Raw genomic sequence first — 20,316 nt, 5'->3', positions numbered from 1 at the left:
ATATGCTAGTCCACCAGTCAAGACAGGGAGCAAAATTCTAGCCCTATTGAATTGTCACTCACCTACAATTAAACTAATTAATGTTGCTGTTTCAAAGCGGGTCCCGCCTTCTGGATTTTTGTGACTTTAATTTAAGGAGAATTCTAGTTTGAAATATGAAAAATGAAATCAAGCCATCTTCTGCAATATATCTGCCAAACTAAGAAAAAACCTAATGCTCAATTAAAAACAGCTGCCAATGTGGGTTAAAACTGACAAACACTGATAGGAAATGACACTTGTGACATTGTGTGGAAAGTCTGACAACACTTCCAAGTAACTGGAATTTAAATTTGGAATTAAATTTGTATCTGAATTTGAAAACAGACATGGGATCAAATTTCCTTACCAGCATGATGGGCTGATAACATCTCTGTAAACATCTGAACACAACAATGTTTTTAGTTAGCAGTCAGTCTTGTCAGTGAGGATCACTGTGTCAGCTTACATCAGGTAAGATCTTATTTCTGCTTATAATGATCCTCAACAGTCTATTTAAGTCTAACGTATTGCTGTGTGATCACGTGTGTAGTTATAGTTGTGCAATTATAGTAAGTAATTTGGGCTTTGACCAGGTCAGAACTTCTGTAAGTCCTTTAACATTTTTAATGATGTATAAATCTTTATGAATTACTCCAGATCACTTGCAAATCTACACCAGTTTTCAGGTGTGATTTTTTTTGGGAAACAGTTTGTGATTCTGAGTTGATTCTTATACAGTGTTGGGTAAGTTACTCAAAAAAAGTAATCCACAACAAATGACTAATTACAACTTTAAAATTGCAATTTGATTACATTACTGATTACTGCATTTAAAAAGTAATCGGATTACCGATTACTTTACTTTCAAGTTACTTTCAAGTTTACTCAAGTTATCAAACCTAAAAAAGGTAATTTCATACTTTAAAGTAATTTCATGTTGACTGAAAAATTACGTAAGTATGAAAACAGCAACTTTAACGATCACTTGCATTTTTCCCTGATAAAAGCAAAAATAATCTTTTTTGATCGTACAGATAAGAGTAATACATCATTTGAAACAGTAAAAGGTCTACTTTTATTTGTATACTCATAAAGAACATTTATACTTATTTATACTCAATAAAGAACATATACAGGGTGTGCTTTTTGCCAACTCTGTCTCTGTGAACCTCTTTCTGAAAAGCGTCAAAAAAATAATCGAAAATTCTGTGAATTTAGAAGTTTCTATTTTTAAATTAAGTCATATTGAAAACAAATATTCTCTGATAAAGTCATCCGTCTGAAACCAACACGAGGTCCAGTCTTTCCCATCTGAGCTCATTATCTGTAATGTAATCACACCTACGTGCAGCGTGCACTATTCATACTGTAATCATTGAACCAGTAAAAACCCACACCTCCGTAAACGTGAAGATTCATCAAGTTCATCTAGGCTACTTTTTTTTTTGGAAGAAGACGCGCTGTGAGGAATAAGTCTTGTGTGCGATGTGGCTTGATCCAGTGAAGCATATCATTCTGATAATTTATTCTTACTTATACCCTATTAGTGTTATTGTGATAAAATTGTATGCATTTTACTAGTTGGACTTTTCCCAAACTATAATGCTAGGCTAAAATATGTGAAATCGATTGCATTTTGAAATATGATATTCGACTCGCCTGCATTTTAGCTCGCATTCTCAGGTGATTTATTAAAGGGCATACTGATGGGCAAAACATGATTTTAAAATGCATTTTATGTCATTGTTTTTTAAATAAAATTATTGACATTAGTAACTGTATTCAAATGACATACATTTTAAATGTAGTGCATTATATTACTACATTATCAGGAAAAGTAGTTAGAATACAGTAACCCAGTTACCCAGCTCTGTTCTTATATGATAATTTCTGTGAAAGCACTTCTTTAGGACCATCATTTCATCCTTTGTTGCATTATGCTTTGAAAATAAGTGTTTAAAACTCTCCTCAATGTTTACTTTTGTAAAATGTTAATTCATAAATGCAGTGGATTATTTTTCATGCAAGTTTGAAATGAAGAGGAAACAAACCTTTAAAGTCATGAGTCAGAGCCTAAGCTAATTTGTTTATCCTGTAATTGTTAAGGAAACTCGTCCTCTGGACTGGTTTGTGGATAAAGAGAAATACAACAGACTGTCAAAACTGACAATGGCTAGATTTCATAAAGGTGAGTATTTTTCTTGTCTTCACTGACCCAAAAACCTTTATGACATGAACTTTGGTCAGATGGTGAATGTAGTTCTCACAAACTCAATCCAATACAGTCCAAAACATTTTCAGTTGTTTTTAATGACATTTCCCTTCATATTTCAGCTTTTATAAAAGCACCAAATATCATCTCTGTTATTCTGTGTAAGTCTAAACAGTGCTTTTGTGTCTGTACATTGGTAAAACCTCAGTTGGTCACATGCATTCATTAATATTGCTAAAACTATAAATAATGTGATTGATTTATCTTTGGAGAGCAGCTACTCACAACAACGAGCACTTGTTTCATCCAGATGCCTAAACTGTGGCATTAATGTGGTGAACAGTTGAGTTGAAGTTTAATTGTTCACCTTCATGTTGCTCCAAACCTGCCTTTCTTCCATAAAATAATATCCTGATCATTCTTTCCAAATAATGAATCTGAACAAAAACTGAATCAGTTTCTAAAGTGCTGAAAATATATTCTTCTGAAATCATGACAGCTTTGTGTGAACAAAAGGCTGAAACTTAAGTTGCTACAAAAATGGTGCACATGACATTTGGTCATGTGATGTGTGAGAATTAATGCTGCTGAACACAGTTGAAGTGCCAGTTTTATAGTCAACTCCATGTGCAGACCTGACAACTTTGGATTTTTAAAGTTTTTTTTAGTACCATTAGGGGACGGGACACAGGGTCTGGGTTCATATATTCAAAACATTTTAAACATATAAATTATAAATGATATAAAATACATGGTTTAGCAGTTTTGACAGTCAGAGTCTATTAAGTATAGACAGTGGCTATTTGCAATAAGTGTATACAGCTATAGATTCTATTTACACTATGTTTATACTACTTATTGCAAATAGTGGCAGATATCTGCACCTCAGTATTGTAGTACATTATAAAACAGTATGCAGTAATAACGTATTGAGTGTAAATTATAATTTTTATTAAAATTATTAAATGGATGCTGCCTTATTGGGACAATAAATACCTCCCTAAACCTACCGCTAACCCTACCCAATACTTTAATTTAAACTTTTCAATTATTTCCTTCATTTATATAAAAAATTCTCACTTTGACCTCTTGAATTTGCCCAGTAAGCTGCCATTAATTGTTGTCTTCTTATCTGCAAAGGCATTTTACCCATCTCTACTTGAAGAGCAGAAACTGGAGATGTTAAATATGCTCCACAACAAATTCTCAGGGATTGAGACTGAATTAAATCCAATTTAAATAAATTAGATTTATATATATATACTGTATGTGTATGGTTTTTAATGCCAACCTGTCTGCTCCCCAATCCTGGCCAAAAATACATCTCATTACATTGACTACTTGTTTACATCTTCCCACCACCTTTTATATATGTTCAAATTAATCTGTTATCAAACCATACTCCAAGAAATCTAAGAATTATATTTACAGTCTAGTTTTTGTTATAAAACTTTAATTTAACATCCACATTTCTTTTCATATTCCACTGAAAACTTAAATACATTCTTACCTCACCACCCACTTTACAACTTCATTTAATGCATATTGAATTTTCTTTACAATATACTCTATATTTCTCCCTTTAATCAATTAAGTCATATAGTCCCATCATCAGCAAACAATGATTTCCCCACATTTTCATATAACTTTGAAAAAAAAAAAATTATGTGATGATAAATAAAAGAGGACTAATTACACTGCCCTGAGGTGTTCCATTATCAATACCACCACTTAAAGATATTGCTCCATGTGCCAATCTTTACCCTAATTCTTCTTCCAAATAAAAACACTTCAATCCAATTGTACATTCTCCCTTCAATACGCATCTTTCCTAACTTTATTAATAAACCCTCCTTCCACAACGCATGCATTTTCTATATTAAAAAAAACACACACATGCAATAACACTTTTCTTATTTATAAATGCTTTCCTTATATCAGATTCTAATGATACTATTGGATCCAAAGTCCCTCTTCCATATCTAAACCCACTCCGATATGGAAAAAAGCCCTCCTTTTCCAAATATCCAAAAAAATCATTCTCTCCATTAGTTACATCAGGGGTTTTCAAAGTGTGAGCCTCCCCAATGGGGAGCCAGAGCACATCAGGGGAGGCGCGGAGGGTAGTAAAATTTATAATAATTAATTTAAAATATAATTATCGAGTTTAATTATGTTTTTTTTATTTTATTTAAATGTTTTTATTTAAACAATAATGGAAATAATAAGACAAAAATAAGACAAACATTTTTCACGGAGAAGGCCATAACTGTGAATTTGCTGCTGTTTGGTAAGTCCGCCAATACAGATATATGCGTATTAATACAATGGAGTGCTTTCTGAAACCCCCCGATTCAAAGCCTTCAACTTCAGGGCTTAAGTAAACAAAGCTATAAGATTGGGAAATTAATTATTTCTTACCACACTAAGCTAGAATTATTTTTACAGCATTATTACAGCAACATGTCCTTTATTCTTTTTTCTTTTATGTTTACAATACAAATTATCTCTCTGCTGACCCCTGTTACAACTACACTGTGCTGGACGATCCATGGAGAGCCAACAGCAGGCAATATTATAACTACTACTACAACTACAAGTGTGACACCTCAGACACCTGGAGCGGCTGGTATCGTCTCTTCATTAACTGTGTGAGCGCTCACCTCCCAGACACGTGTGTTGCTCAGTATAGCTGTGGCACTAATATCCCACTGTGGATTCGTGGTGGACACCCAACAGTTACGGATGGAGTCATCACTCGAGATGTCTGCGGTAACGCTGGCAGTTACTGCTGTTATTACGGGTCTTACCCCATTAAAGTCAAAGCCTGTCCAGGCAATTATTATGTCTATGAGCTGGTTAGTCCAACTGTGTACTGGTCAGCATACTGTGCAGGTAGTTATATTTACATGAGCTCTTTCTACACATTCATGATATTTGTGTCTCTGTTCATTAATCACTATTCATCTAAACTTTCAGATGTTCGCAGCATTAACACCAGCTCTACAGCTGTCACACCAGCGACCGTCTCCACTGGTAATGTAACACACTGTGTGTCTATTGACTTATTTTCTGACCTGTAACAGTTCAGCAGGAGTTAATGCCGATATCAGGAACAGCTGTGTCCACATGATTCTATTAGCTGAAAGGACTTTAACCCCATCAGCCTGTTAAACAAGCATGCAAATTTGATTAATGTCATCTTAACTATATGAATACAACTATTAATTACTTTTAAATGATGTAGAATGGTAAATTATTGAAGCTATAGATTCTTAAATGAAATACTTCAGACTCTAAACACTTAGAGTACTAGCTTAGCATACCATGCTAGCTAATTGTGAAACAATAAACTTAATTAATGAACTTAAAAAAGGTTAATGCATTATACAGTATAGCAGGCAACAGTAGTGCTAACACACATTGCTGGGTCTCATTGAGGCGGCCTTGTTTTAGAACCATTAAAATCCAAAGTATGAAAAACATTACAATAATTTGTGCCACACATAATGGTCAGTTTTATATTGGTTATTATTCTGAAATGAGACATCCTCAATGACGTATGTGTAGCAACCTTCACATGAGACACATCACCTACTACAGCTTCACTGCCTTTAATGTTACACTGATGTGCACAGAGGCAGCATAAATGTGTTTATGAAATAAAGAACATCATTCATAGAGAAATTTGTATTACATATGAATGTATGAATATAAAATAAAAATGGAATTTCAAATGATGAAATACAACATCAAAATGTAATGCTGCTGTGACAATGCTTTTTATCTACACAAGCATCTTGTTGATAATAGGTGTGCTGTTACATTTCAAAGCACTCAGACGTTTTTATGAGCAGACCATTAAAAGCTAGAGAGCAGAATATTTCGGAGACGTGAGGGTGCAGGCCAGTAAGAAACCACATAGCAATCAAACCATAATGACAGTTTTATAAACTCCTTAATGAATTCCTCTTTCATTGTCTACTGCACAGACTCAGCTGGTGATTTTTCATCTGCTTAAAGGAGTCAGAAGTGTAAGAATGACACCAGGAGGGGGAAAAACTGTATTTTGCAAACACTGTAAATCAGGCATTTCACTTATCAGTGATCTGATTATTCAGGCTGCCACCAAAAAGCATAAATGCTACTGAATTACTACAGAATTATTTTTAGAAACAGTATTATGAAAGCAACAGATTCTTTATTCTTTTTTAAAAATGTTTTTAATACAGATTATTATTCTGCTGACCCCTGCTACAACTACACTGTGCTAGACGATCCATGGAGAGCCACCAATAATACATATGCTTCAGTCAGAAGGTGTGACACCTCAGTCAGCTGGAGCGGCTGGTATCGTCTCTTCATTAACGGTGTGAGTGCTCACCTCCCAGACACGTGTGTTGCTCAGTATAGCTGTGGCACTAATATCCCACTGTGGATTCGTGGTGGACACCCAACAGTTACGGATGGAGTCGTCACTCGAGATGTCTGCGGTCACTGGAACAGTTACTGCTGCTATTATGGGTCTTACCCCATTAAAGTCAAAGCCTGTCCAGGCAATTATTATGTCTATGAGCTGGTTAGTCCAACTGTTTGCGATTCCACATACTGTTCAGGTGATTATATTTATGAGCTCTTTCTGCATATTCATGATATTTGTGTCTCTGTTCATTAATCACTATTCATCTAAACTTTCAGATGTTCGCAGCATTAACACCAGCTCTACAGCCGTCACACCAGCGACCATCTCCACTGGTAATGTAACACACTGTGTGTCTATTGACTTATTTTCTGACCTGTAACAGTTTATGCCAATATCAGGAACAGAAATGTCCACCTGATTCTATTACCCCCCCAAAAAAGGCTGAATGAGCTTCAGATGCATATAGTCATTAAGTAATGAAGACAGCCTTTTAGTGTTGTTTTCTCAAGTAGATTAATATTTTTACTTTGATACATTGATCCAGACCCTTTCATTATTTGTGACTGCAGACTGCAAAAGATAGCATGAAATGTACAGTAAGCTGAATGATAGTGATATCTGATTCACAAACAAATCATTTGATTTCAGTATTTCGATTCGTTCTGAATACATTTGATAAATCACAAATCTAAATCATGCATGAAATAAATGCTTCTCCTATCACATGATCATATCTGTGTGCATGTCTATGAGTTGGTTAGTCACCATTATTTACGGTATTGTGCAGGTAATTATATTTTCATGTGTCATTTGTATTTTCATTAATATTGAGCTTTTTTTTTCAGCTGTTACTGCCATCATCAGCACTGTTACAACAGTCAGACCAGAGACGAGCTCAGCTGGTAATGTAGTCTGATGTTTCCTCTGTTGAGTGTGTTTTGACTGAATGTTTGTGGATCTGTAGAATTGAACAGGTGTGAGAGTGTTTGCTTCTCTAGATAAAGACGAGGGGTAAAACAGTGTGAAATGTGCAGTTGTAGATCATTGCAGACATTTTTTTGCATTTTGACTCTGTGTACAAGCTATATTAAAGGGGTCATATGATGCTTTTTTAAAGTTCATTATTTTGTGTATTTGGTGTAACAGAATAAACACATTAATTTTTCAAATACTGTACATTATTGTAGGTCCTCTATGCCCCGCCTCTCTCAAATGCTTCGTTTTCTACAAAGTCCCTCCTTCCGACAAGCGCAGGCTGCTCTGATTGGCCAGCTGACCCAGTGCATTGTGATTGGCCGAACACCGCAAGCACAAATGTACCATAATTGTGAGTTTCAGCTTTCAAAATAAATGTAAAGACAGAGCCCGAAAGGGGAACAGAGTCGCGTGACACTGTTCTGTTGTAAGTCATCTTAAAGATTCCTAAATGCATCTACTTTCGGAAGGCCAAATAAAGTGCTTTTGCTTTCGCCTAGAAACACACAGCATCTCCCTGACATGCTGCTTCAACACTAAATGCGGTTACTGAAACCACGCCTTCTTTCTTTGCGTGAACATTTGGACGGCATTATGCTAATATTTCCACATAGTGAGGTAGATATGTGGGGGCGTGTTAGAACGAGACGTTTTAGGAGGGCATGGCAGAGTCTTAACTTTGATAAAGAATATCTCTTTGGTTTTGAGACTTTAGTCTTTGCAACTTCAGGGATCTTATCTATGCACAATCAGCTTGTAACACTCCAAAGAGAAAGCAAAACTTGAAATCGCATCATATGACCCCTTTAAGATAAATATGCTTATTAATCTCTATTCATCCATACTTTAAGATGTTAGCAGCATTAACACCAGCTCTACAGCAGTCACAACAGAGACCATCTCAACTTACACATAATATTTTTGAGTGGTTTTAAGGATTGTTTTTTTTAACACATTCTACCTGAATAAATCATGTAAAATCTCCTAAATCATTGAATCTATGACACAATGAATTTAATATTATTAGTGAAATGACAACAGTTAGTGAAATGACCACAAATTCAACAGTCTGATCATAGTCATAGGCTGTCTAATATCAATAAAGTTTGACTTTTGAAATGAACTTAAATTTATTTCATGTAGAGTTTTCTCATTCTAGGTCTGAATATCACACTGCTGGAAGATTGTAAGGTAAGTTGAGATGAGTTTCTGAACTCATACTGGCATAAATTGAAACAACAACACAATAATGCAGAGTACACCATTTTGTGTTTTTGTCGATGTTGTTGTTTTGCATATATATCTATGTTGAATTGCTTTTTTTTACTTGGAGAACACCAGCAACTGATCTCTATTTAAAATAAAAATGTTTTATTTGTAAAGCTTAATTGTGATTTCAGACCACAGGAAAATGTGAAAATATTCTTGGCCAGATAGAGAACTTGACAGCTCAAGTGCTTCCTATAAACGTAAGAGAAAAAGGACAAAAACCATAATTATTTGTCATGTACAGTATATAGCTGATACTGTAGCGATGCTTTCATTCTTTTGTTCCAATTTTACAAATAATCCTATTTTTATGATCACTAACAATAGGATGTGACAAAAATTTTGGATGTGGTCCTCAATGCTTCAGAGAAGGTTTTAGACTCTTCGTCAACTGACTCAGATAAACTGGTGTTACATGGAAACCGTGTGTTAAAAGCCAGCGAGAAACTCATGTCCATACTGGTGATACCGACAAACACAAGTGACTATGTCAATTTTACTCTTGACACTGTGGGTAAGTGAAAAACAGCCGTGTCAGTAACCATGATTTTACTAACTGTAATGAGAATGAACTGTTGAACTAACATTCTTTGTGTATGACAAGTATTTCACACTATCTTGTTTGGTTGGATGTAAAATACTATGAGACTGAATAATTTACACAATGTCTGTGGGTTATTTTTCTTTTAAATCAGAGGGACAAATTTTCATGGTTGGGCCACAACTCACCTTAGACAAAATCCCCCAGCTGGATACAAAAAAAGCTTCTGTGGACATCGATCTCATTGGGATCGCCAGGAACAACAATGAAAAAAGTATGTGAAGTTCTAGTGTGACTTATTAAAGAACATTTGATACACACTGACAAAAATTATGTGTTGTCAGACAAATATGAACATGCGTCTAAATGGCCTAGTCATATTCAGTGCGTGAGAAAACCACCTGTTTCTGTCTCACAGGATCAGCTGCTGTGGCTTTCATGAGCTACAACACGATGGAGAATCTACTGAAGCCAGACTTCTTCAACACATCAAAAGACACAGTTAACACCATGATGTCCACTGTGATCTCAGCTACTCTTCCCAAAACCACCAGCCGTGATCTCAGGCCTTCTGCACTTCCTCTTTCTCTCCGGCTTTGTGTGGATGTTCATTGAAGCTGTGCTGCTCTTCATCTGAGTGAAGAACCTATCACAGATCAACTCCAAAAAGAGGGAGGTGCTTAGCAGTGGATTCCTGTGTGTGATTGGATATGTGGTTGCTCTGGTTGTGGTGTGTGTGTCTGTCAGTCTGGTTCCTGAAGGCTATGGCAGCGAACAGTGAGTTGCTTTTTTAAAAATTGATTTGATTAGATGATAGAAAGACAGTAGGTGTGTTTAACTTCAGCTGCGGCTGGATGTAACCGATCAGCGAGACTTGCCAGTTGTAGTCAGGGGAGGAGCTGAAAATAGAGACGTGAAGTCAGACACTTTCTGCTTCCCGTAGTGATGCTCATGGGGTGTCTGCAACATTTTTATGTAGCAAAATTAATGCTTTTCATTCAGTACTTTATTAATACACATCTCAAGTCACACAAAATTTCTAACCGGCATGCATTAATTGCTTCATGTCAGACGCAGATAGGTCTGTGCAGCACCACATGAAGTCAAACACACTTCTTAGTTTATGACTGACAGCTTAGATATTTTGGAACAACACTGCTCTCTGATAAATACATTTTATACAGTTTCAAAATCACCCAGAAGATTATAATATATTTGCAGTTTATTACACTTTTTCCAGTAATATTTCACCAGTCAGCACCTGAAATAGTATTTTTGATCAGTTCATTCAGTTATTATATTGTGTTTTCTTCTGAACAGTTGCTGGATTAAAAAAGATGGAGGTTTTATCTGGAGTTTTCTGGGTCCTGTTTGTGTCATACTAGCAGTAAATTCTAGTTACAGGAATTTTTCACTTGGGCTATTGAAACCAAATACTAAAGTGATCTTAGATTTAAGTTTCTTCTTTTTCTGCAGGTAAACATGATTATCTTCATAAGGGTCGTCATCAGTCTGAGCTCAACTCTCAAAAATCTCAACGCTGAAGTTTCACAGATGAAACAAACCAAGTAATATGCATTGTTTGTAGTTCTACCACTCTTAACAAAACGATATAGTCAATGAAGACACTAACTCTTTATTTCTCTGTTTCTCTGCAGGATTGTGGTGTTTAAAACACTGGCTCAGTTTGTGGTTCTTGGTTGCTCCTGGATTCTGTGTTTCTTCACTAATGGCAGTAAGGTGCTGGAGATCCTCTTCCTGATCTTGAACTCCCAGCAGGGAACCTTCATCTTCCTGATCTACTGTGTCTTCAATAATGAGCTCAGACATTTACTCAATTTACATCTGAAATCTGGATATTAAATAATATTCCAGTTGGTTTTATGGAGGTCCTCTTCTTATTTTGGCACTTCCCTCCCGAGCGCAACAGCGCCCCACGTTATTCCAATGTAAATCAGTAGTGAAAACTGGAAATGCAGCACTTTTTGTTTTCCTCTCCTGATTTTTCCCACAACTCGTAACTATCACGTCCCTGGACTCTCGGTAATTGTTTCTCATATGGACGTCTGTAAAAATAAATGTACATATCACCTCAGTGATAAAACTCATAGATTCGGATGGCGATCTATTCACAGTTGAGGAGCGAGCTCTGTGATCCTACAAACCCGGGAACGTGCTGCTCACGTGGACAGTCACATGATTGTCTGCTGTAAATAAAATGAATTTGTTGTATATAATTTTACGCGATATATATCTGTTTATAATACACATTTAAAAATTGTATTGCATACCTGCTGCTGCCACAATAAAGACCCATTTTGAATGTTTACGTGCTTTTCTTCTCTTTCTGCTCCCAGTCGCTGTGGTGGAGCAGTTATGAAGTATTGTTATTTTAAATACTTTCCAGCATTTCAGAAATAAATATTTATGCAAATTACACTGAAGTAGGCCACAACGTTACCTTTCGGTGTTCGAGAGTGCTCAAAAAGGGTTTAAACTGAATTTTGAATCGATTTTTTTCTCGTAAACTCAGAGATGTGGATTCGGAGGACAATTAAGTTACCACACGACCTTGGTGTTTGTCAAAAAACAGTAGGTAATTCGGACGGCATTACAATCACCAACTACCCCCTGTAAATGGTGAAAACTTATGTCCCCCTGAGAAACAATTACAGTCCGAATAGGGCTTTTGTTGTGTTTTCCCTCCCCATGTGCTCCGTGACCCAGTTTCTCCCTCACGTTGATTGTTCATTGATGTCAGGTGTGTCTCGTCTTGTCACTCGTTATCCTGTGTATTTAGCCCCAGTCTGTTCAGTCTGTGTTTGTCGAGTCTACTTTGTTGTTTTCATGTGTTTGCTCCAGTTCCTGATTTGGATTATCCCCTGTGTTTCTAGATTAAAGACTGTTAATGCCACTTCGCTTCTCCATCGTTCCTTCCGCCAGCGTAGTGTGACAGAAGACCCGACCAAAATACAGTTCAACTTGCGTTTTTTCCCTCGTCCCTCCGGCTCTGTCAGGCTCTTCCTTCCCCGGTTCCTCCTCAGTCCTCTGTCGCTCCGGCTCCACCGCGGCCTTCCGGATCCCCTCCTCTGCTTAGGTCGCTGGTGCCATCTGCTCTGCCTTGGCCCTCCGGATCCTCCCCGTCGCCCAGGCTCATCGGCTCTCCGACTCGGGCTCCTCCACCACCTGCTCCACCGCCGTTGGTTGGCCCCCTGGAGTCGTCAGCCCTACCTCCTCTATGGCTCCTCCCTCCGTCGGCTCCACCGTGGGCCGCCATCATGGCTGTGACCTGGGTCCCACCTGGCACCGCCTGCTCCAAGTCCCTCCTGTCATCTCCCTGGTCTCTGTCTGTCGGCCCCCACCTGGGTATCCGTCCTCCTCCTGAGCCCCCACCTGTCCCTCCTTCTGTTATGGCGTGGGACGCACCTTGTGGGAGGGGGGAGTAATGTCACGCCCCTGGACTCTATATGTTGTGTTTTCCCTCCCCATATGCTCCGTGACCCAGTTTCTCCCTCACGTTGAGTGTTCATTGATGTCAGGTGTGCCTCGTCTTGTCCCTCGTTATCCTGTGTATTTAGCCCCAGTCTGTTCAGTCTGTGTTTGTCGGGTCTGCCGTGTTGTCTACGTGTGTTCCTGATGTGGATTATCCCATGTTTAAAGACTGTTAATGCTGTTAATGTTAATTTATATTAGGTGGCGTTAACTACTATGTACTTACATTAAAAACTAAGTACAACACACTTATTGTTTTCATACTGTATTGTAAAACACTTTTGCTGCTATTGAGGTGGGATACAGGTGAGGTTAGGGACAGGGTACAGAAATGAATTACAGATGTAATTACATGCAGGTATTTGTTAAAATATAAGAACAATTAAAAAACATATGTACATAAGTGCACTGTATCAAATGATTAATTTAAATGTACAGTAATATAGTAGTTAAGGTCACCTATTATAAAGCGGGACCAAAACCATTTCAGTGTCTCCAGAGACAGTATAAGAAAGGAAAGTAAAACATTTGCTTCTGAAAGTGCAAATCTAGTCTCTAAAGCCTCTTTTCTCACCTGTTTATTGTAAATAAACTCCATTCTGGTTCATGAGTTTCAGAGGTTAAATTGATCTCATGAAGTCACTCAGCTCCTCTCCTCTCATTCTTGTTCAGGTCAGGCAGCAGTACAGGAAGTTCTTCAGGTGTCTTTGCAGTGGACGCAAAAAACACTGAGAACTACAGCATCAGGAAATGAGCGAAGTACCATTGTCATACAGTAAAATACCACTACGACAGAATCAATGCTTTTAAATATTACATGACAGTCTCTGCTTTTATTTGTAAATGAGCAATTTTACAATTCTTATTTTATAGCCATCATTCATTTTGATGTAAATATATTAACTTTCACTGTTGGTTTCTTTTTTCTTGTTGGATGTTTAAGACCCATGTGTGATTTATTGTACTTCAGACCCCTCAAGTGATCTACGTTTCCTTTAATTGCCTCTATTATTGTGCAAGAATATTTAGTGTGAAGATGGCAGATGAGTTGTAATTATTGTGTTATTGATATTAATCAGTGAATAATCTGTGAATGTTTCCTTGTAATTCAGGTTCATAGATTTTTTTTTAAATATGAATTTGGTAGACTTTATTCAAAAGCAATTAGATGACTTCTTATATGCCCTCTATCATTAATCAGTGCAATCAATCAATCAACCAATCGATCGTTTATTTATAAATCAGTGACGCAGACGTCGTGATACCAGGGTCCACTGCGATTTTCCACTCGGTAAGTAGAAAAGTTAATTAATAGAGATGGGAACGATCCTTAAATTTACTGTTGAATCAGGTCAAGTTGTGTTTAGAACCTTTAGAAGTGCAAGGCAGCAATTTCGTGATGCAGTAAATGACTGCAGACATTATAAAAATAGAATTTGCTGCACTATAAGAAAACGCTAGACACAGAGAGGTGCTTAGCAGTGGATTCCTGTGTGTGATTGGATATCTGGTTGCTCTGATTGTGGTGTGTGTGTCTGTCGGGCTGATTCCTGAAGGCTTAAGTTCTTCATTTGTCTTTGCTGTGCCAAATAAAGATAACACTGAGGACTACAGCATCATGTTCAGAAAATAAGTAAAGTGCCAATGCCATAAAAGTGATTTTATGAGTTATAGGAGTCTCAGCTATAAATTTCACAACTTTTTTTTAAAGGAAATTACTCTGATGTATATCTTTAAAATTATCAATTTAATGTTTTGGTGAAGGGACTGCTATTATTGTTTTAGAGCGCTGTGTACTTGAAATAAGTAAAATAATGTAACGTTTTTTCAGTTTTAAATGTTTTATTGAAATCATGATATCATTCTTATTTTCTGTTAAGCAATCTGTTTAAAACCCTTTATTAAAAAAAAAAAAGTTGTACCTTAACACAGTATCACAAACCCAAGTTCAGCTACTGCCCTTATGCAAAAGATTTAGAAGAAAAAAAGTGCAGTGTTATGGAAGGAAAAAAAAACTAGAAATGTCCCATATACTGTTTAATATTAACAATGTGAAGCAACATAAATTCAATTTCACAGAGACAAATCAAAATTCATAACAATTAATAAAACAGAAAAATATTCCCATATCATTTTGTCCAAGGAATTAACAGACATCAGTAAATTTTCCTCTTTTATAAAAAAAAAAAAAAAATTGCTGTCTAGGCGACTTATTGCAAGTGCCGATTCACATACTTAGATGAGGGACGATCCAAGCAGGGATCACTTTGGGCCACTACTACATTGTGAATGACTTTTCCTGACATGACATTACGTCTCTATTAGACTGTATTATTAGAAAACCTACAGGATGCTTTCACAGAAAGACTTTCCTGAGGTATCCAAAGTCAGTCAGACTGTTGAAACGAAACCATATCACTGTATCTCCACACATCACAACATCCTCTACTGTCCAGCTTTGGAACAAGTCAACATTGTAAACTTAGATGTGTGTAGTGCACAACGAAACACTGGCCCAGAGGCCACAGCTGGAGACTTTCTGCTGGACTAGACCCAAAGGAAACATGGGTCCATGTACATGACACAGACAAATAAACCAGTCCAGTCCAGCTATGTTTTGGTTCAGAGAGTCTCTCAATGGCAGAATGTTACAGAAGAACAGTTTTGTTTTGCAGCATCAAATGGGCACCTTATTGGCCTGACCTCAAATATTCATCCTTTAAATGAATCCTATGAAACCAAAAATCCTATGAAACCAAAAATTCCCCAATGGCAGCAGCTCCAGCGTTGTAATATACACCGCTCAAGAAGCTGGCAAAACATTTGCAATAATATCTTTGGCACTCTCACTCAACTTTTCGGGAAACTTGACCTCGTATTCGACAACCAAGTCCCCACGGCGATCTGGGGATTTTGGAAGAGGAAGACCCTCCCCAGTGACACGCCGTTTCATCCCGGGAGAAATAATTTCCTGAGATGTTAACTCGATTGTGCGACCATCAATTGTTGAGACATTGATCGTGCAACCACAAAGTGCCTGAGAAAGTAGAGAAAAAAGGGATTAGGAAGATACAAAATTACTATAAAAGAGCTAGTAAACAAACCCTGAGATTTAGGCCCTGTTTTACCTCTCGGAGTGTAATTTTTGCAGGATAAATAATGTCCGATCCATCTCGTTTGTACACAGGATGTGGTTTATCTTTCACCACAAACACCACATCTGCAGGGATGTTTGCTGGCGTCTCATCACCTTCCTTGGGGAAAGTAATCTTGGTTCCTTCCTTCCAGCCTTTCTTCACCTCCACTGTAAGAATCTTGTCCTCAGTGCGTGCTGTTCTTCCGTCGGGGTTCAGGCGTTTGCGTGAGATCTTCATCTTCTTGGTGCAGCCAGTGAACACTTCATCTAGACTGACCCTCAGGTCGTGGGTCACCGGAGGGTCCTGTTTTTTCTCTTGTCTCCCGCCGTGACTGCGCGTGTTAAAGGAGCGGGGGAAACCGCCCATGCCACCCATGCCAAAACTGGCAAATGGGTCATCAGTTTGCATATCCTCCTCCATGCCACCGTTGCGTCCGAAGAACTGTTCGAAAGGGTTCCGTCCTCCGAAAAACTCTGCAAACATTGCATGAGGATCGCCTTGGAAAGTGTAGGAGAAATTACCGCCACCACCTCCACCGCCGGGGATGCCTCCCTTCAGTCCTGCATATGGCAAACAAAGAGGACACATATTACAGAATCGCATGGTGTTGTGAAAAGATCACAGACAACTCATAAATACTACACCAAGGGTCTAAAATGTACTTGTTTGCCAATACTGCCAAAGACAGGTGAATTGAGAAGCTTTACCATCCATTAAAACAGTTAATTACATTGATTACCCAACTACTACACCTCCCAGAAGAGCTAGGAATTGGAATTCCTCCCAACTGGAATTCATCACAGGTTCCTTTTTATGGAAATTCTTGTCTTTTAATAGTCAATATCGTTTAGAATATACTTTATATTTTTTCAAAAAACAAGTCTAGGATTGTTTCAAAATGTCTGGAATGGGACAACCCTAGGGCAAACTGGCACTAAACTGCTGACAGCACTCAAACGCTCCACCTCTTTCTACCACATGACCATCAGAATCCTCCAAGTAGGTATAACTGCAGACCGGAGATCTCCAAAATGGGGTGTGAACTCCAAAAGTGGGCAGAACCTCCAAAATGGGGCGGGGTCTCCTCTCGCAAAGACTTTCACCATTGGCTCTGGCTTCGGCCAATTGTTATTGACTTACATTTCAAAATAAAACTTTATAAATGTAACATTGTTTCTAGTTCATCTAGAATAAAATATGCTATATAAGTAAATATTCTCCGTGAGAGCAGAGCCCAAAGCTTGTGGCCAGTGGTGTTTAGACCGGAGTCTGAACCTCTGCTTAATGATATAAACGGGAATCACCCACGAGCTCTCCAGTGAGCCGTCCCAGCGCAGCGTAGGGGAAAGATTTTGCTCTATCGCTTTGTACTAAGCAACGGGGGCGTCCCGGGGATCGAAATTCACAGGGTAGGAGGGGGTAGTGACGCTGGGTGTAACTAAAAGGGTGCCATTGTCCGGTGAGGTCCGGTTGGGGAGTTAACGGTTTATCTCCTGAACTACAACTTTCTTTACCACGCTATTCAGCGCCAATCCCACCGTGCAGTCAATTTCACTGGTTAAGGTTAGGGTCAGGTGTGCGGTAGGTTTAGGGGTTAACATTTTTGTAGCATAGTGTAGGAAATCAACACTTTAATTGACACAACCAATAAAATCTTTAGAATCAGCTGTGGGCCAGAGTTTGCACTGAAGTGGTTTGGGAGGGGAAATTGCGCATGCGTGTCATGTGCCTGTCTGTCAATGGGAGGAAGCCACGCCCTATTTTGGAGTTCCCGCCCCCATTTGGAGATCTCCGGGCTGCAGTTACACCCTTCTCGAATCTTCCAGCAAGCGCGCGGCGTTCCACAAAGCCCCACTCAAGTAGCCAATCAGAACGCAGCATCACAAATCGGATCTATTTAATGTAATCAAAACATTACAGTAGTTTCACCAGATTGTTTGTATACTACAGTCATCTACATACTGCGTTGTCAATATCGCGCACGTTATGCAGAATCACATGCAGATTAAACAACCGATCCTCTCAGTGCACACTATATGATTTAATGCGCATTACTAAAAGTGTGTCTTAATTTCTCCCCATCAGTTAGAAGCACAGGTGACACACAAGCTTGCATGATTGCACTCACCTTCTTCGCCAAATTTGTCATAAATGTCTTTCTTCTTCGGGTCACTCAGCACGTCGTACGCCTCCGCGATCTCCTTGAACTTGTCCTCGGCGCCGGGTGACTTGTTTTTGTCCGGGTGGTACCTGAGCGCTTGTTTGCGATACGCTTTCTTGATCTCATCGTCGGATGCGCCTTTCCGAATCCCCAAAACACTGTAATAATCCTTCCCCATCTTCACCATCGAGCTTGAATTTTTAAGTCGATATTCTCCAAACAGCGGGGTCGGGCAAGTCCTACTTAAGTTGAGTTGAGTTCACAGCGACTTAAAACAAATCTTTGCTAATATATCTGACCGGAGAGATGCTGTCCCATCCACCTGTGGGTTATTATGCCCCCGCCTCGCTCTGCTGCGCCCTATTTGAGAGCGCGAGGAAAGATCGAGACCTTTCTCAAAGTCTCTGGGTGTTTCCATCCGCACCCGAACCACGTGGATGTGCTGCTCCACCCGTAGACCTGATACTGAAAGCGAAACTAAATGGTTTCTTGCAAGAAACGGTGAAACACACCAATATAAACATATATGCGTGAGGTCGGCGCTTCCCATTTTAATAAGTCGTATATCTGCGAGGAACACATGGTTATTGCCATAAGTATACCTAATAAAGTGAGAGAAGTGCATTTTAAAATGTTGCATAATATATACCCTTGTAACGCTGTTGTGTCGAAATGCTGTGATGTAGCTGATATACTATGCACCTTCTGTAAAACATAAGAAAGTGAAGATATTTGTCATTTCTTTTTCTCTTGTGATGTTTCAGCACTTTTCTGGAAAGATTTGAGTTGCTATTGTTTTTCTCAAGTTAATATGGACTGTCATTTACGCATTAAGGATGTTGTCTGCTTTTTTGAAAACCAAAACAGATCTTTAGAAGCTGCTGTTAACTTTCTTATCCTTGTGGCAAGATTCAATTTGAACAAACACAGGTTTACCTACTTTTATAGATTTCTTATGTGAAGTACAACATTTAATTAAATCACTAAGAGTAATTAATAACAAAAAAGGCGCATATTGTTCTTTTTTGAAGAGATATGATGAGATCTTTCATGCACCGTGATTAATATTGGTTTTGGTGGGGGTTTTTATATCCTCTTTTCTTTATTTGTTCTGTTCCTGCCTTTCTTTATGTTCATAAAAAGCTATTTAAATGCATCTTTCTCTTTTAACAGTCATTGTCAACTTTTTTCTTCTTCTCTTCTCTTCCATGTGTTCAGATGACATTGGATGTATTGTTGATACGTTATGTGTAATGTATGCAAAGTTGTATTTCATTAATGTCATCTCTGAATTGTTTGCAATAAAAAAAAACATTCGAATTAAAAAAAAAAGTCGTATATTTGCATATTTACAGTTCTGACCGACTGACCTACTCTATCAGATGGTTGAGTGCGTACTTTTCTGTCCATCGACGGTATTTATTTATTTATTTATTTTAAGGATATGTTCAAATGCACTATGCCAAGTTAATTTGTTGAATAATAATTGTTTAATTTAACTTAATTTTAAGTCGCTGAGTTATGCATTTATTGGAATGGCTCTATTTAGTCTCGTCCTTCATCAAGACACTTTCATTTCCTCTCTGTAGAGATTTATATTTTTACATTTCTTATAAAAAAAATCAGGCCTTCTAATATAAAAAAAATCAGATTTCAAACATATTTTCAATTTGCTTGGTTTCTACACAGATAGCACACGCACGTCTGCAAGATGTCTGTTAAAGATCGCTTGATCTGGAAAGCATCTGCTGTGTACAAACATCTGATAGACGTCTGTAAGATGTCAATGCATTCTAAATCATAAACATCTTAAAGACATCTTCTAAACGTCTGTTTGACATCTGCTAGGAAACGTTCTATAGATAGATGAGCAAACACTCTAAAAACACACGTCTTGCAGATGGAATGCAGACGTCAACTAGTCACGCAAATAGTCAAATGTACGTGCACGCACGATGTCTATTTGACGTCTGCATTTAAATCTGCAAGACGTGTGTTTTTAGAGTGTTTGCTCATCTATCTATAGAACGTTTCCTAGCAGATGTCAAACAGAGGTTTAGAAGATGTCTTTAAGATGTTTATGAT

At 38.0% G+C, this 20,316-nt stretch overlaps 1 protein-coding gene and 1 pseudogene across 1 annotated transcript; one reads left to right on the top strand and one right to left on the bottom strand.

The window, feature by feature from the left end:
* Positions 1-4,320: 4,320 nt before the first annotated feature.
* LOC107594310 (uncharacterized) lies at positions 4,321-13,665 on the top strand (annotated as a pseudogene).
* Positions 13,666-14,797: 1,132 nt separating this feature from the next.
* On the bottom strand, positions 14,798-18,733 carry dnajb1b (DnaJ heat shock protein family (Hsp40) member B1b). The gene is made up of 3 exons (XM_016284203.1): positions 18,199-18,733; positions 16,062-16,630; positions 14,798-15,970 (listed from the first exon to the last, which is right to left on the bottom strand). The coding sequence occupies exons 1-3, from the start codon at positions 18,416-18,418 to the stop codon at positions 15,737-15,739; spliced, it is 1,023 nt and encodes a 340-aa protein (XP_016139689.1). The 5' UTR covers positions 18,419-18,733; the 3' UTR covers positions 14,798-15,736.
* Between the last annotated feature and the right edge of the window lie 1,583 nt (positions 18,734-20,316).

This window comes from Sinocyclocheilus grahami, unplaced genomic scaffold, assembly GCF_001515645.1.
Source record: "Sinocyclocheilus grahami isolate Dianchi unplaced genomic scaffold, SAMN03320097.WGS_v1.1 scaffold181.1, whole genome shotgun sequence".
Classification (NCBI taxonomy): Eukaryota; Metazoa; Chordata; class Actinopteri; order Cypriniformes; family Cyprinidae; genus Sinocyclocheilus; species Sinocyclocheilus grahami.
The sequence above is the reverse complement of the archived record's forward strand: the minus strand, read 5'-3'. Positions and strand labels throughout refer to the sequence as shown.

Excerpts from the sequence above, each read along its gene's own strand:
- dnajb1b (XM_016284203.1), bottom strand. The coding sequence starts at position 18,418 with ATGGTGAAGATGGGGAAGGATTATTACAGTGTTTTGGGGATTCGGAAA. Across the intron at positions 16,631-18,198 it reads TGACAAATTTGGCGAAGAAG|GACTGAAGGGAGGCATCCCC; the intron begins GTGAGTGCAATC and ends TGCCATATGCAG. Across the intron at positions 15,971-16,061 it reads CAAAAATTACACTCCGAGAG|GCACTTTGTGGTTGCACGAT; the intron begins GTAAAACAGGGC and ends CTACTTTCTCAG.